Source organism: Muntiacus reevesi, chromosome 10 (genome assembly GCF_963930625.1).
Source record: "Muntiacus reevesi chromosome 10, mMunRee1.1, whole genome shotgun sequence".
NCBI lineage: Eukaryota > Metazoa > Chordata > Mammalia > Artiodactyla > Cervidae > Muntiacus > Muntiacus reevesi.
In genome coordinates, this window is record NC_089258.1 from 61712671 (window position 1) to 61730406 (window position 17736).

At 35.4% G+C, this 17736-nt stretch overlaps 1 protein-coding gene across 3 annotated transcripts in view; it reads right to left on the reverse strand.

Annotated features, from left to right (window-relative positions):
• Positions 1-17736, reverse strand: part of MICU3 (mitochondrial calcium uptake family member 3) — a 79682-nt gene that overhangs the window by 49217 nt on the left and 12729 nt on the right. For all 3 annotated transcript variants that reach the window (XM_065947092.1, XM_065947091.1, XM_065947090.1), the window contains exons 2-3: positions 6778-6931; positions 1607-1638 (exon numbers count right to left, since the gene is read on the reverse strand). In XM_065947092.1, coding sequence (XP_065803164.1) covers positions 1607-1638; positions 6778-6931 — 186 coding nt within the window. The remainder of the gene's footprint in view (positions 1-1606; positions 1639-6777; positions 6932-17736) is intronic.

Sequence of the window (17736 nt, forward strand, 5' to 3'; positions counted from 1 at the left end):
CTTAATTTCATTCTTTATTTTTGTCATTCTTGTAAATACTGAATAATTTTCTATGTAAAGTTTTGTAACTTACTCTTTGCACTTAATGATCATATTTTCCTGCCAAACATTCTTCATTTTCATTTTAATGGGTACACAGCAGTTCTGAAATGTAACTCTTTTATATTCTTAAAAACTGTGAACCCAGAAGAGATATTGCTTATGTGAATTATATTTAATGCGTGTGGAAATAGAAATGATACTTTTCTTATTGGTCACACCCCATAGCTTGTGGAATCTTAGTTTCCTAACCAGGGATTGAACCTGTGACCTCAGCAATGAAAGTGCTGAGTCCTAACCACTTTGGTGGTTTCGACACTAAGTTATGTCCAATTCTTTGTGAGCCCATGGATTTAGCCTGCCAGGCTCATCTGTCCATTGGGTTTCCCAGGCAAGAATATCACAGTGGGTTGCCATTTCCTCCTCCAGGAAATCTTCCTGACCCAGGGATCAAACCTGGGTCTCCTGCATTGCAGGTGGGTTCTTTACCAACTGAGTCCCCAAGAAGCCCCCTAACCACTGTGCCACCAGGGAATTCCCAAGAAATGATATATTTTTAAAACGCAAAAATACATAAGCAGATATTCTATTATCTCTCAGAGTGATGATGTCATCACTCATCAGGAAGCCTCTGGGAAACTCCACTGTATCCTTGTGAGAGAATGAGAGTAACAGAACAAATAACTTCTCAGTATTATTATGAAAATAGTCTTGACTTTATGGATGCCCCCAAAAGGTCTTTGCATGTTAAGAAAAATCAGTTTATATTACTTTGCAATGTGCTGTTTTATTCAACCCTATGTTTTTCAGGCCTATTCATGTTGATAAACATAGGTCTTAAGTATTACTCATTTTAGCTCTTCTTTGTCTTTCATATGCCTACTTCACATTCTTTTATTAATCTTCTACTAATTGACATTTATATTGTTTCTAATTTTTTCAGGACTCCTGGTATAAGCATGCAAATGTTTCTCTTATAAACATATCTAGAAGTAGAGTTTTTGATATGCATAAGATATTGCCAAATTTCTCTCAAAAGAGAAAATACCAACTTACATTCTCACCTGGTTCCTCCTTTCTATCCTTGATAATTACTGGTATTGTTAGATTTCTGGAAGCTGACTACCTGATGGGTGTAAAACAGTATCATATAATTGGTTTAATTTGCATATCCCTGATTACTAGTGAGATGTGCATATCCCTGGTTACATACATTTATTGGCCTCTCTGGCTATGTCCATTCATTATTTTCTTATTGATTATCTTTCTTATATTGATTTACAGGAGTTCTATATAAGATACTTAGCCTTTTCTGCTAATAGGTTGCAAGCATATTCTCCCACATGTCATACCTCTTTTAAGATTGTTGACATTGTCTTTTGTGTGCCAAAATTTTTAATATTTAATTTAGCAAAATTTGCCAATAATCTCCTTTGAGTTTAGCTTTATGTATATTTATATATGTACATATCACAATGTAGGTATGCATCATAAATATATATACACATATATATATATACACATTTAATTGTGTGCATGAATATGTATACCAAGAACTTTAACTTACCTGTTTGGAAAGTGACTTCCATGTTTTAGCAACTATAAAAAACAAACATAAAAAAGTGGATAATAAATACTTCATGTAATGTACACAAAAATCTATAACTCATGACACTGACTTTTATATCTAAAAGGCAAAGTTTTTTTTAACCTCAAGATGTGGACCTGTGTAAGTTATATATTTTGTATTTGTCTCATGTACTATAAACTATTCATAATAAATAATATCAGTGGAGTAGAAAACATATTTTCCATAATCATCATCTCACTTTGGGGATTTCTGAATTTACAAAGTAAATTAACTTACCCCAAGTTAAATGTCCTAGGGCTAAAAACACAAATAATGATATTCATTAAATGTTGTTAGATGATGTTAGAATATAAAATAATAGAGAAATTATAATTTTAAGGTGTTACCCGTGATCTCCACTGTGTTAGTATCTCGGATTATAATTCGAAGGTTGGGTTTCTCTACAGTGAATGGGAAGGACAGGGCAAAGATAAAAAGAGATGAAGGAGAGAACAGGCGATGTTCTAGGAAGACTTGGCCTAAATTTTTCACTCTTCTCCTCTAAGAATGTTACAGTTGAATAAAATACCAGAGGTCATTTTCTCTTTCTGATTTCTCCTCACATCCCTGAAGACCTCAAACACTATAAATCTCATAGTATTAAAACAAGTGCAGTCAACAGTGCTGTTTCTTTGCTCAGATTTGAATACTGTGACTATACAATGCCTGTCCAAGAATTATCTCCAGGTTTGGATGTGATTAAGCCCTATAATACAGCTGTATTCAATTTAGTTCAGTTCAGTCGCTCAGTCGTGTCCGACTCTTTGCGACCCCATGAATTGGGGCATGCCAGGCCTCCCTGTCCATCACCAACTCCCGGAGTTTACTCAAACTCATGCCCATCGAGTCGGTGATGCCATCCAGCCATCTCATCCTCTGTCGTCCCCTTCTCCTCCTGCCCCCAATCCCTCCTAGCATCAGGGTCTTTTCAAATGAGTCAACTCTTCGCATGAGGTGGCCAAAGTATTGGAATTTCAGCTTCAGCATCAGTCCTTCCAATGAACACCCAGGACTGATCTCCTTTAGGATGGACTGGTTGGATCTTCTTGCAGTCCAAGGGACTCTCAAGAGTCTTCTCCAACACCACAGTTCAAAACCATCAATTTTTCAGCGCTCAGCTTTCTTCACACTCCAACTCTCACATCCATACATGACCACTGGAAAAACCATAGCCTTGACTAGATGGACCTTTGTTGGCAAAGTAATGTCTCTGCTTTTTAATATGCTATCTAGGTTGGTCATAACTTTCCTTCCAAGGAGTAAGCATCTTTTAATTTCAAGGCTGCAGTCACCATCTGCAGTGATTTTGGAGCCCAAAAAAATGAAGTCTGACACTGCTTCCACTGTCTCCCCATCTATTTCCCATGAAATGATGGGATCAGATGCCATGATCTTAATTTTCTGAATGTTGAGCTTAGTAAATATTAACTATTTCAGCTACAGCACAATAATGACAAGCAATAATTTTTCTCCATGGTCATGTGTGTTTTTCTATTTTCTATTTCTATTACACTAACCATTGTTAATGTAAATAATATATCAAATTCAAGATTATAAGATAGACATTTCTTGCTATGCAATTTTCTCTTTTAAGCAATGTAATAAGTCATTTTAAGATCACGAGGGAAGAACTATACTCTAAAATTTAGCAAACTGATTTCTATGAAGATAGTTTTCTTCTCTATGTAGTAACAACATCCTTTCTTTACCTGAGATAGTTAATATGGAATGCTGTAATCAAGTGATTAAAATCACAGGTCTATAAGTCTATAAGACTTCAGCATTCAACCTTAATTATAATACTTTATACATTCATTTGATAGACATCTTCCTTTATATAGTGAACATAACAATGCAAATAATTTTATTATTCTGTTGCTTTTGAAATATAGCAGTAAAAAAGGAAGAAAAATAAATGGTACAAAAGTACATGCATATGCTCTTATGCAATGTTCAGAAGGCATTTATCAAAGAGGAAGTTAGACACTCTTGAGTTTTGTAGGGTTTATGAGATTTCCAGGGTAAATTATTCACAAAAGACATATTCATTCTGCCGGATATGTCACCATGTTCAGTATTACTGACTTTTTAAAAAATAAAACTAAAGAGCCTTTAAGATTGTTCTTCAAAGGATTTTCTGATTTTCTAAATTCTTTATTTCAAATGAAGTTACTGCATATATAAGGTAAAGAGAGACTTCATTCTTTTGGATATATTTTATTCCTTAGGCTATAGGTTCATTATATTTTTAATACATTTAGGTAAGTCTGAACTTTTTAAACAATTAATTCTTTAAAATTAAAACATACTTGAAGCTACATGAAAATAATTACTTATTTTAGTTCTAGATGGAAAATTTACCTTTCAGGTTCTTTTAAGTAGGTAAAATAAGAAATTTTCTTGACTTCAAACACAAAGTTATAATCAGTGATCTGATGTATATCTCAATTAACATTTATTTGAATTACAATTATTAAGCAAATGTTTATATGGCATAGCATTTTCCTGTTGATATTGCCATAAAGTTAAGGATTTTAAAAAATAATGGTTCTGAATTCAAGTGATAATGATGATGATAACAATGACACCTAGCAAAGCTTATTAAGTGCCTACTGTATATTGGTATTACACTAAACATAACTGATATCATTCATCCTCAAAAAACCTCCCAAGACTTTTTGTTACTTTCACTTTTATAAATGAAGAAACAGAAGACTAAATAACTTACTCAGGATCTCAAAGCTCATAAAAATTGCCAAGGTCTAAATACAAGTTTGTCTAATTTTAATATGCTACTTTGATATATATATGATTTAATATTCCATCTCTGAAGCATATTTTCTTTTTTGAGGTAAATATTTCTTTTTAAAGCCCTATACTTTAAAAAAAGTTTTTGCAAATATCTTGATCTTCAGTTATCATTTTTAATTACATCTCAGAAGTACTGATTAGATATTAACTGAAGGTGACAGAGAAGGAAAAATATCGTATGATATATGACATGTCTTATACGTGGATCTTCACAGTTGATCTTCACAGTTATCATTCTTAATTACATCTCAGAAGTACTGATTGGATATTAACTGAAGTTGACAGAGAAGGAAAAATATCATATGATATATGACATGTCTTATACGTGGAATCTAAAAAGAAATGATACAAATGAACTACTTACAAAACTAAAAGAGAGTCACAGACTTAGGGAATGAACTTATGGTTGTCAATACACACTGTTGTTCTGCTTAAAATGGATAATCAACAAGGTCCTATGTATAGCACATGGAACTCTGTTCAATGTTATATGTCAGCCTGGATGGGAGGGGAGTTTGGGGGAGAATGGATACATGTCTATGTATGGCTGAGGCCCTTTACTGTCCATCCCATCACAACATTGTGAATCGGTTATACCCCAATACAAAATACAAAATTAATTAATTAATTAAATTAAAAAAATAAACTAATGTTAATTTGAGTTTCCTGCTTAAAGAAAACAACTGACAATATTTGTTGTCAATAATAACATCTGAGATTTCAAGTGAAAATTAAAATTTTGGAAAGCTTGTATACACCGTGCATCTGACAGCTTCCAACAAGCAAAGACTTTTCTGATAAGATTCTGATGGTATTAGTGAGTGTGATTTTTAAAAAATATTATACAATGAAATATGGCAACATTTGAAAGATCGGTGTATATGTACCACGGCTTTGGAATATTACTCAGCCGTTAAAAAGAATTCATTTGAATCAGTTCTAATGAGATGGATGAAACTGGAACCCATTATACAGAGTGAAGTAAGCCAGAAAGATAAAGAACATTACAGTATACTAACACATATATACGGAATTTAGATAGATGGTGGCGATAACCCTATATGCAAAACAGAAAAAGAGACACAGAAGTACAGAACAGACTTTTGAACTCTGGGGGAGAACGTGAGGGTGGGATGTTTTGAAAGAACAGCATGTATACTATCTATGGTGAAACGGACCACCAGCCCAGGTGGGATGCATGAGTCAGGTGCTCTTGCCTGGTGCACTGGGAGGACCCTGAGGAGTCGGGTGGGGAGGGAGGTGGGAGGGGGGATCGGGATGGGGAATACGTGTAACTATATGGCTGATTCATGTCAATGTATGACAAAACCCACTGAAATGTTATAAAGTGATTGGCCTCCAACTAATAAAATAATATTAAAAAAAAAAAAAAAAAAAAAGAAAGATCGGTGTAATTTAATGAACCGATATTTTCCAGCTGATAGTACAAAATTATATCAATATAAAGCAAAATGAGCCATTCAAAAATGCAGTGTAGGTCAATGGATTTTAACAAAACAGATGACAAAAATGTCAGAGTCCACATTGCAAGTAAACTTTAAGAAACTACCAGCAGCCAAGTATTGATATAATACCAAAGAAGAATATCTATGATTATTTGAAAAGGCTTTTGTAATACCCTTCCCTTTTCCTCCTTCTATATCTGTTAGGCAGATTTTGTCCATATGTCAATACTTTCTGAAAACAAACAGTGCAACAAATTGAACACAAAGGCAGATATAAGAATCCAGGTGTCTTCTATTAAGTCAGACATTAAAGTGATTTTGTAAGAAAGTACATAATGCCAAAAAGTTTGAGAACCACTGCCCTGACACATGGAAGGGTGAGAAACAATCAATCTACATTTACACTGCAGGAGCCATGACAATATTCAGAAGAGATACAGGAAGAATTCTTGTCCAAGTCTAACTGCAAAATCAGTCCTCTGAGTTTTTCTGTCCAGGTTGGATATAAGAACTGATTTGGCAGAATAAGAACCTTTATCAAGAATATTAAAAATAAGGTGGGTGTTTATTCTGATGTACTGAGAAAGAGGGAACAAATGAAAATTTCTGAAAAGAGAAAAGATACCAGTAGGGGTTTATAAGAAGTATTAGTCTGGTAACATCGTGTCTTTTGATATACAGTATCAAAACATCAAAGCATAGTATTGTTTGAAGTACCACATTACTTGGTTAGCTGTTTTGAAAAACTTACACTGCTCCACAATTTTAAAAAATAGAGATAAGAAAAAATGTTATAACATATGTTGAGATAAACTTGAGAAATATACTTACTTTTGGGCTCGTCTGTTGTAACAGCCAAAATAAAATCATACGGAGTCATGAACAACTGCCCTTCACATTCTATAGAAGCAAACAAACGAAATCGCCTTTCCCGAGATGTAGCATAGAGGTCCAGGTCTTCGACTTCCGTTCTGCCAACAGCAACCTGAAGTTAAGAAACCAAATTAAGTCTGGACTGTGTGAAGTGACACCTCCTTCTAGAAGGTACATGTCTTCAATTATGTTGATAGGGAATTAACAGAGCAAAAGAAAAAAGGTGAAAATACATAACCATAAACAAATATCCACATGAATAAAATGAATTAATGTTCAAAAGATCTTACTATGATTGTCATTCAGATTCTGAAGACTTTACGCTGGCTCTTTGAAGGACTTGTGATTTCTTTCTTTAGCTTCAGTCTTGGAGAACGTTAAATTTGAGCTAGTAGTTTCTTCAGAAGGAACACCAACACTTGCTGAATGCCTACTATGTACTCTCTATATAGGTCTACTTATTTAATTAGAACTCTTTTTACTGTAGTCTATTAATTTTCTAAAAGAAGAAAAGGAAACCCTGATAGGCTGTTCATGGCAACCATTAAGGAAACCATTTAGTGGTAGAGTTTAGATTTGTGCTGAAGTTGCTAACTCTAGATCACTATGGTAGAGTTACCACCAATGATCACTCTGAATTCTGCCCAAGGTTAAGATAAGCAGAATGAGGAGTGTGTATGGGGAGAAGGGAATCTCTTTTGTTTTCCTTAATTTTAAATCTTTCCTTGTAGATAAATAATTTCTATTATTTATTTTCTTTGGACTGTAACAAAATTTTTAATGCTTTTTTTCCTGATTCCAAAAGCAATGCATAGGTACTGTATATAATTCAGAAGACAGAATTGAAAAACTTATAGATATAATTGTTTATGGTTTTTTTGCCAAAAAATCAGGGTTATACTATACTGTCTGGTTATCTGATTCTTTTTACTAATTAATATATCATTTTTCCATGTGACTAAATAGTCTAGTAGACCATTTTTAGTAACTATGCAATATTTCATAGTAAATGTTTGTTGCCTAACTTAATTAATTAACTAATTAATTCCACATGGTTGAATATTTAGGTAATTCATAGAACTTCACTACTATAAAACAATGTTATTAATATAATGGCCAGCCTTGAAAATATTTAGGTATATCTATAAATAGTTCCTTGGGATTAATTCCTGGGAGTAAACTTGATTGGTCAAACATAGTCATTTCATACACATTATCAAGATGCTTCCAGGAAGCTTATGGCAATTTACATGGCTAATAACAATAAAAAATTATACCTTTGCACATTTCACACAAAACATTTTATATCAGAAAAAATTCTTATTTAGGATGACAAACTTAATCTCCTTATTGCCTCTTCTAAGTCATTATGCAAACTGTGTACAAACTTAAAATTATTTAAACATCCACTATTTTGAGAAGTTGTATCAAAAGAGACCATAAGAACTTTCAGTAAGAAAACTACATTTTATATTTCTAAGTTACACCTTATTAAATGAAAAGCCAGGCAAATTATTACTCTTTTTTCTACTACTCTGAAGACTAAGACTTTTTAAAACATAATGGAAATAATCAAATAAAAATTTTTAGTGCCTTTTTTAAATGGCCTGTATAACAGGTAGAATCTAGTCTCAGCCCTTAAAGAATACATGATCTACATAGGTGGACAAAATGCCAGCTGGAGGGACAAAAGGTACAAACATGGAAAAGAGTAACTCAGAGTAAAGAGAAGAAAAGCACAATAGATTGAGGTTATTAAGAAGGCTTTAAGAAGACTTCCCTAGTGGCTTAGATGGTAAAGAGTCTGCCTGCAATGCGGGAGACCAGGATTTGATCCCTGAGTTGGGAAGATCGCATGGAGAGCATAGCAACCCACTCCAGTAGTCTTGCCTGGAGAATCCCACGGACAGAGGAGCCTGGCAGGCTACAGTCTATGGGGTCGCAAGAGCAGGACACGACTGAGCAACTAAGTGCACACGGGTAAGGAGGCACTCAATCACTCAGGGTCAATAATGAGCAATAATTTTCCTGAATGCTACTCAGGGGTCCATCTATCATCTCAAGTCCCCTTCTACACCTATATCTCAGGGGCTTTCTCTTCCTCTCTGGGCAGGGAAACCAATCTTGTCTGTGACCATAGTTTACTCTCCTGTTTTCTTCTTGCTAAGCCATTTCCTTGGGCCAAGGTGGCCCCTGTCAACCATGACTCATCTCCAGTGAATTTCCTGGAGGACCACTTGATGTGGGGCACTCACTGCTTCTGCACCATAATCTGAAGTCATGCTTCGCTCTAACACCCAGAACCACAATTTTTGCCTACTTCCTGTGACCTAATATGCACTTTATGTGTGACTTCTGCCCTTACCTGCTACCATTACTGCTCACAGGGTGCCTGTTGCTTTCTCATCAAACTATCCCTCCTTAGACCTGGTCCCAGCACACCAAGCCTGCTTGACTGCTGCAGCTGGCAATTTGATCTACCTATGAACTAGTGCTGACGACTCCTCCTTTTCCTTAACTTCTACCAACAATCAATTAACAAAGCCTGTTGTTCTCCCTCTAATTTCTCACATCCACCCACTGCTGCTACCTTTGTTTAAGCAATCACTGCTGCTGCTGCTGCTAAGTCACTTCAGTCGTGTCGAACTCTGTGCGACCCCATAGACAGCAGCCCACCAGGCTCTGCTGTCCCTGGGATTCTCTAGGCAAGAACACTGAAGTGGGTTGCCATTTCCTTCTTCAACGCACAAAAGTGAAAAGTGAAAGTGAAGTCGCTCAGTCGTGTCCGACTCTTCGCGACTCCATGGACTGCAGCCTACCAGGTTCCTCCATCCATGGGATTTTCCAGGCAAGAGTGCTGGAGTGGGTGCCACTGCCTTCTACAAAGCAATCACTACTTCCCTAAAATTTTAGTCATGGCCTGTGGTTTTCGTCTCTTTTCCATCCTATGTTGAAAGAAAGAAAAAAAAACACGCAGAACTGTGGAACAATTTGTATTCTTTAAACACAAGAAACAGTTTCAGAAGAAATCTGAGTTAAAGGTTTTCATTAAAACATCACTGTATGTATGAGTTCTACCTCTTGTTGCCTTAGCAAAAGTACCTGTCATTTTTTATAATGGCACTAGGTGCCTACTGGTCTATTTATCACCTTAAAAGAAGGTGTGGGGAGGAGTCTGGGAATGGTTTGTGCCCCAGACAAATACATATATTTATAAATATATATTTACATCCCTAACAGGGCTATATCTATATATACACACATATATTTGGTATACATATATATGGCATATATATATATATATATCCTAAAGGGGGAGAATATGATTTACATATAAAAAAGATAACCAGAGCCTGAGTGCTTAAAAGGGCCTCCAGTTGTATAGGTTCCTCCATCACCTCTGCTCAATTTAGTGTGATAAATCACATGGTGTAAAGATACACATTGTTGTTCAGTCACTAAGTCGTGTCCAACTCTTTGCCACCCCATGGACTGCAGTACGACAGGGTTCCCTGTCCTTCACCATCTCCTGGCACTTGCTCCAAACTCATGTCCATTGAGTCGGTGATGCCATCCAACCATCTCATCCTCTGTCGTCCCCTTCTCCTCCTGCCCTCAATCTTTCCCAGCATCAGGATCTTTTCCAATGAGTCAGTTCTTGGCATCAGGTGGCCAAAGTATTAGAGTTTCAGCTTCAGCATCAGTCCTTCCAATGAATATTCAGAGTTGATTTCCTCTAGGATTGCCTGGTTGGATCTCCTTGCAGTCCAAGGGACTCTCAAGAGTCTTCTCCAACACCACAATTTAAAAGCAACAATTATTTGTCATTCAGCCTTCCTTATGGTCCAACTCTCACATCTGTACATGACTACTGGAAAAACCACAGCTTTGACTAGATGGACCTTCGATGGCAAAGTGATGTCTCTGCTTTTTAATACTCTGTCTAGGTTTGTCATAGCTTTTCTTCCAAAGAGCAAATGTCTTTTAATTTCATGGCTGCAGTCACCATCTGCAGTGATTTTGGAGCCCAATAAAATAAAATCTGTCACTGTTTTCACTTTTCCCCCACCTTTTTGCCGTGAAGTTGGCACTGCTCAAATGTACCACAGATTGGTAGTAAGTAAAAGACAATTTTCTCATGTGATCACAGTAAACCGGCCTGATCCTAGAGCATTCTAGTTATCATTAGCTGGTAGGACTGGGCTCATCTGGCTGGAGGATCTGATGGGACAGAGAGTAAAACAGAAAGTCAATACTTGGGTCGGTTTTTATACTGTCTGTTCATTTCCACTGACTGATTTGTCTCTTCATACTCAAATACCATAATGCTTTAATTGCTATAGCTTTTGATTATGTTTTTGACTTTAGGTAAAGCAAAGCTCCATATGACTGTCAATCTTTTAAAAATATTTTTGCTGACTGCTATGCAATTTCTTCTTCTATGTGAGCTTTGAAATTAATCTATCAGGTTCTATTTTTAAAATTCCATCGATACTTTGGGAGTACACTGAGTTCTGGTGCAATTTAGGATGACTTGACTATAACAAAAAAGAAGCAGATTCACAGATATAGGGAACAAACTAGTGGTTACCAGAGGGGAGAGAGAGGGAAGGCACAGTATAGAGGCAGTGGAGTGTGAGATACAAACTCTTGGATGTAAGATAAGTTACAAGGATGCACAATACAATACAACATAGGGAATACAGCCAATATTTTGCTATAACAGTAAATGGAGTGTAACCTTTAAAAATTGTATAAAAACTTTAAATTTTTTTTCAAAATTGCCTTTTCATTTTACAGCTGCTAGGAAATTGCATTTTACACTTTTTACGAAATTATTTCATGGGATTTGCTTAACATTCTTTTCAAGTTTGCTGAAAATGTTTAGGGAATCTTCTTTCTAGCTCTAAAAAAACATGCTATCTTTTATTTTACTGACAAATTGTAAAACATTCTACATTCGAGTTCTATAATCTCAGTGTTGTTACTTACAACAATAGAATATATACATGTGTGTATATATATATATATATATATATGCGGAAATAAAATAAGTCATAATTTAGTCATAAAAATAAATAATGATCATTTTCAGGTAACTGTGGATCCTCTAAGTCATGCCAACATAAGACAAGTAGTTTAAGAAATGGTAGAAATGATAAAAGTTACATTTTAAAATTACCTCATCTTCCCAAAAGAAATAAAAAAATACTGTGTTAATGCAATTATTTTCTCTGGAATTTGCAAGGTCAGACCTTTGCAACTAGTACCTGGATGTTACTTCTTAAGGTACTGAAACAAGGGCCTTCAGGCCACATCATTATCCTTCCTGTGAATAACAGAAAGCAAAGGTTCACTGCCAAGGCACCGGCTCATGTTACTTCAGGTCAGCAATTCGAAAATTTACTCTGTAGTAAGGTCTGGTTTTCCCAGGGAGGCAAGATTAAATGCCAGATAAAGGATTCACTACTTAACAGTTAGAGAAAATGATGCCTACAAGCTGATAATACCCTAAAGAGGTAACTTGAAACAATTATATCAATTATCCAAACACCACATAATGCATTACCTTTTAGCAGCTGAGAAAAGGAGACACGAGAACAAAGGATGGAAGAAGGAAAAATAAAAACCATTTGTACTGAGCAAAATTATTTCAATTACTCATGCTTAGTAGTTTACTTTTTAAATGTTTTATTAAATAGAATCACTACTAATTTTTTAAAGTAAACAATGATTAAAACATGCATTTGACTTCACACAGGATGCTGATCATTTGGTATGAGGCCCTACCTGATATTGGCAACTGTACCAACATTTCTATAAAACGTTAAAGAGCAAATACCATTTGAATTTAGATCTTTATTTTATATTTTCTGGGCAAGAATCTTATGAGATGTGCATGAGATTCTATTCACGTTTATTTTTATTCTAGCTAAAAGGATGTTCATGGAAGTACTACATTTGGCTTTCTCAAATGGCTTCAGGCTGATTTAAAAGCTTCTAAGAAGATAAAAGGGGTAACATTTTCTTTGCTTGTTGGGTGGTTGAAAGGTTAAACATCAAATTCTCAGTGTGGGAAAATCCCAAAGTCCTCTAAGAGAAATGTTTTGATGATTGGTAAACGTGTCCATTTGGAAATACACAGAACTGAAGATCAATCAAGAAGCACTTCCCTGGCAGAGATCACATTGGGAAAAAAAAGTAACTGACCACTTATTTTAAAGTTTCCACTTGCACTGTTACGTTAGCTTATATATTACAGGATTCTTTACAAGTTTACAAAGTACCTTCGTATATATCATCTCATTATTTGATAGGACGGTAGGTGAACGTATCTCTGGGGTGGCAGTAAATCACGGTAGTTTGATACAGACACCTCACCTCCTCCTGCTATTCTAGGGCCCTGCTCCAGCAGTGGCCTCCCCTGCCTTTCCTGCTTCACTGTTTTCCCCTCTTCCATGCCCACTGAGTGCTTCCCTTCAGCACACACACATTTCTCCCATCTTGGAAGCTTTCTGACCCACCTCTCCATCCAGTTTGTTATACTGGGTTTCCTCTGTTTCAGCAAGTTCTCCGCTTCACCACTCCGCTAAAGCTGCTTGTCAAGGTCACTGATGACCTCCATGTTGCTAAATCCAGAGGTCAATTCTCAGTCTTCATCTTACAGCGTCTGACCCAGTTGATAACTCTCTTTTCCTTGCAATAATTTTTCCTGTCCAAGTCCACCCATTCCTCATCTCCCTCCTATTACCCAGGCAGTTCCTTCTTGGTACTTTTGTTGATACTGCCCTAGGCCAGTCCTTGGACTTCCTCTCTTTGAATCTATACTCACCTCCTTAATCATCTCATCTAGCCTTTACAGATTATAAATATACTGACAAATCCAAAATTTCCATCTCCAGCTTTCTGTGATAATATAAATTCCATGAAGGCAGGAATTTTTGTCTGAGTGGTATACTTCTGCTTCCCCAGTGCCTAGAAGAGTCTCTGGCTTGGAGCAAGCTCTCAAATATTTGTTGAATAAATGAATGAATGAATATGGTTATAAAGCTTACTGTAATTGGTAAATAAGGATTCCCTTAAAAATTAACACATAATATTAAAAAACCAATAATTACCTGGTGCAAACAGTGTAGCTGACCTCAGAAAATGTGGAATGGGGAAGGTGATACAGAAAAACATGTTCAATGATGTGTCTTTTTTTGGAATGGTAAATTTTCTGATACCAATTTATATGAAATTGCAGATGTATGTATTAAAATATACAGTTTGTTTAAGTGATATGTAACCACTTGGAGACTAGAAATAGGATGTATAACTTTCAAACCACCAGAGGAAGAGAAAAGATAAAGGAAGAAAAGACCAATCTAATGCCGGGTGATAAGGGGAAAGAGAGAATAACACATACACATAATACAGCAAAAACACATGCAAACATGTCTACAATTATAATAAAAAAAAGATTGGGTTAAACTCCTCCATTAAAATGAGCAATTCTCATATTGTGTTTCTTAAAAAAACTATTAAATGTTCCTTACAAGAGTAAAACATTACCAAGAGTGTTTGAAAATACATAGAATTAAGAACCAAAAGCGGTAAATGGGACAAAGAAAGATTCACCAAGAAGGTACCACACACATGAACAAAACAGCTTAAAATTATATGGTGAAAAAACTGCTAAAAGAATGCAATCTGATCAACTCACAATCATGGCTGAGATATCAACATTTCTTTACTAGAAATGGATAGGTCAAGTGGAGAAACAAGAAAAAGGATCTGAGTAACAAAACAAAGAAGGTGCCCATTAACTTTGATTTTAGTAAACAGAGAATATATAAACTGTTTATTAGTCATCATGAAAACATCAATAAGGTAAAACTGTGAAAGTTATATAGGTTTAATGAAATATTCATACAGTAGAGCATTATACAGGAATGGAAATGAACTAGGAGTACATGTGTCAAGATGGATAAACTTCTTAAACATTAACTTAAAGGACTAATTATAAAAAGGTAGGTACTGTTTACATAAAATGTTTTAATTGCAAAATAAGTGTATACTATTCAGAGATACATCCATTTGCAATAAAACTATGAAAACTTATGGGAATGCTAATTATCTCTGTGGGGAAGAGAGGATCATGACAAGAGAAGGTACATATGCTGGTAGTTTATTCTGTAAACTGCTAGTACATACACAGCTAATATGCACTATAGTATTACTGTCTATTTAAAAGTTGGACATGTTCCATTTTAAAAAACAAATTCTTTCAAGGGTTATTCCCTGATGCATATGGGAAAATGCTAAAAGACTAAAAGGAAAAAGGCCACTTCAGAAAATTTAAGATACGCTGTTATGTAAACAATAATTGGATTAAAAAAAGAAATAAAAACTGAGACTATAAGCTTTTTGAAAATAAATGACACTTAGGAATTTACAACGAGCCCCCTGTATAATTTGGTCAATGCCATTATTGACATAAAAAAATTCATCTATGTATTTACTATAAGAATAATTAAGAATTTAAAATAAATGAACTAAGTATTTATTTACATAGAAGCTAAAAAAGAGGGTAAGAACTCAAGAAGTTAAAAAAGAAGATAAGACAAATTTGATAAAAATAGAAGGGACTAGACGATAAAGATAAAAGAAATAAACTCCCCCAATGAAACAGTAAACACAAAAAGTGGCATTTAAAAAGACGTAATAAAACACAAACCTTTATCAAGTCTGATTTTTAGAAAGAACTGAAAATGGAATAAACATTAAACTTGAATTATGACACATCCACAGTTTGGAAGAGCATCCAAATATAAGAAGAAGAGACCTATAATATATTGATCGCTCAATATAATATCAATTTAAAAGGCAAGAACAATATGTACAGTATGGTCACATTTGTGCTAAAAAGGAAATGATATGTGTTTAGTTTACAGGCCTGTGAAATACATTTTTAAAAGCACTGAGGGCAGAAAAGCATTTGTGATCTATGAAGTAGAAACAGGATTTAATAGTTTGGCATATCCTAAAAATCAGTCAATAAAAAATAAAAGTTGGCAAGGGATATTAATGTGTAATCCCCAGGAAACTATAAACAAACAAAAAATTCTCCACCTCACTAATAACTAGAGAAGTGGAAATTATAACAATCATGGTAAATCATTTTTCATACTCAAACTGGGAAAGCAGTTAAATTTGACAAAGTGAAAGGGGACACTGGAAGCCCATTATTTATTGCTGGCAAAAGTATATTTTAGTATAACCATTTTGAAGAACAACTCGATAGAATCTATTAAAATATAATAGCTATGGATCCAGCAACTTAACATTTGCATCTACAAAGAACCCTGGATATTCACTATAGCACAGTTAACAGTGAAAAAATAGAAACAATCAAAATTCCCATCAGTAGAACAATGGTTAAATAAACAATGGCACATCACTGGAGTGGTCTGTGGTCATTTAAAAAGGATTCGATTTGGTAGGCCTAGAGGTGGTTTTATGGTAAGAGCCGCAAGACACAAAGCAGAGTGAGAAAAAGCAAGTTACAGAAGAATGGGTAAAAAATAAAAAGATAAAATCAAAGAAAGCTCACTCTTAAAAGAAACATAAATCATTTATATATGACATATATTATAGATACATACACATATACACACACATACATAGACATATTCTTATAGAAAGAAAAACTGTGGAATGGTGTATTATTTTTTAAAAAGCAAACAGAACATATATTAGCTCCAAAAGAGTTAGCTTAGTCCAGCATCTAGGGAGGATTTAGTCAAGGCCACACAGGCAGGAAATAGTCTGAGACCAAAACTCAGGTGTTAGGACACCCAACTGAGTATTCTTCCACATTACACAACTTGGTACACTGAAATACAAGGGCACAGATTTTACAATCCTCCAGGCCTATGTTCTAATGCCAGTTTCAACACTTTCTAATTAGGTAAACGTGGGAAAAAGAGATTTCTAAACTTTAGCATTTTCACTGTAAAATGGACAAATTAAGACTAACTCTGCTGCCTTCCCTGGTGGCTCAGTCGGTAAAAAGTCCATCTGCAATGCAGGAGACCCAGGTTCGATCCCTGGATTGGGAAGATTCCCTGGAGAAGGAAATGGCAACCCACTCCAGTATTCTTGGTTGAAGAATCTCATGGACAGAGGAGCTTGGCGGGCTACAGTCCATGGGGTAGCAAAGAATCAGACATGACTGAGCAACTAAACAGCAAACATTAACCACAAAGTGTAAACATTACACGAAAATTAAATGACACTTCCATCTCCTCTGGTCAATAAAATCAGTTTATGAAGAGTATCCTGTTAATCAGCAGGGTCCAGAAATAGTCGTTGACACCTCAGCTCCACACATATACTTGCCATCTCGGTACCTTCCTGTCACTCTAAGTTGGGAGTTCTCTAAATACGTCCATGGTGACCAAACAATTCCAATTGCCTGACATTTCCTTGTGGCTCCCACCTGCTTCATGTGCTATGACCTTTCTCTCAATCATCCTGACTCAGCTCCAAACATCTAGATTACGCAATATGTGCATATTGCCTATGTGGTATTTATGCAATACCACATATTCTACTGATTTCTTGAGAGTGATAGCTGACCCTCAATGACAAAACCTCTGGCTATGCAGACAGCCATTGTCTTTGGGGCCTGATTACATTATCACTCTAGTTTTTCTAGATTACAGCTGAAAGAAACAAACACACCATACCATTAATAGTAGGCTATTTTTCCTTAAATAAGTCACCTTGAACTTACCTGCAGCTATAACAAAATAGCAGAGACTGGATGGCTTAGTGACAGAATTTATTTTGTCACAGTTCTGGAAGCCAGAAGTCCAAGATCAAGGTGCCAGGACAGACGTGGCATGATCTCTCTCTCTGGCTTGTAGATTG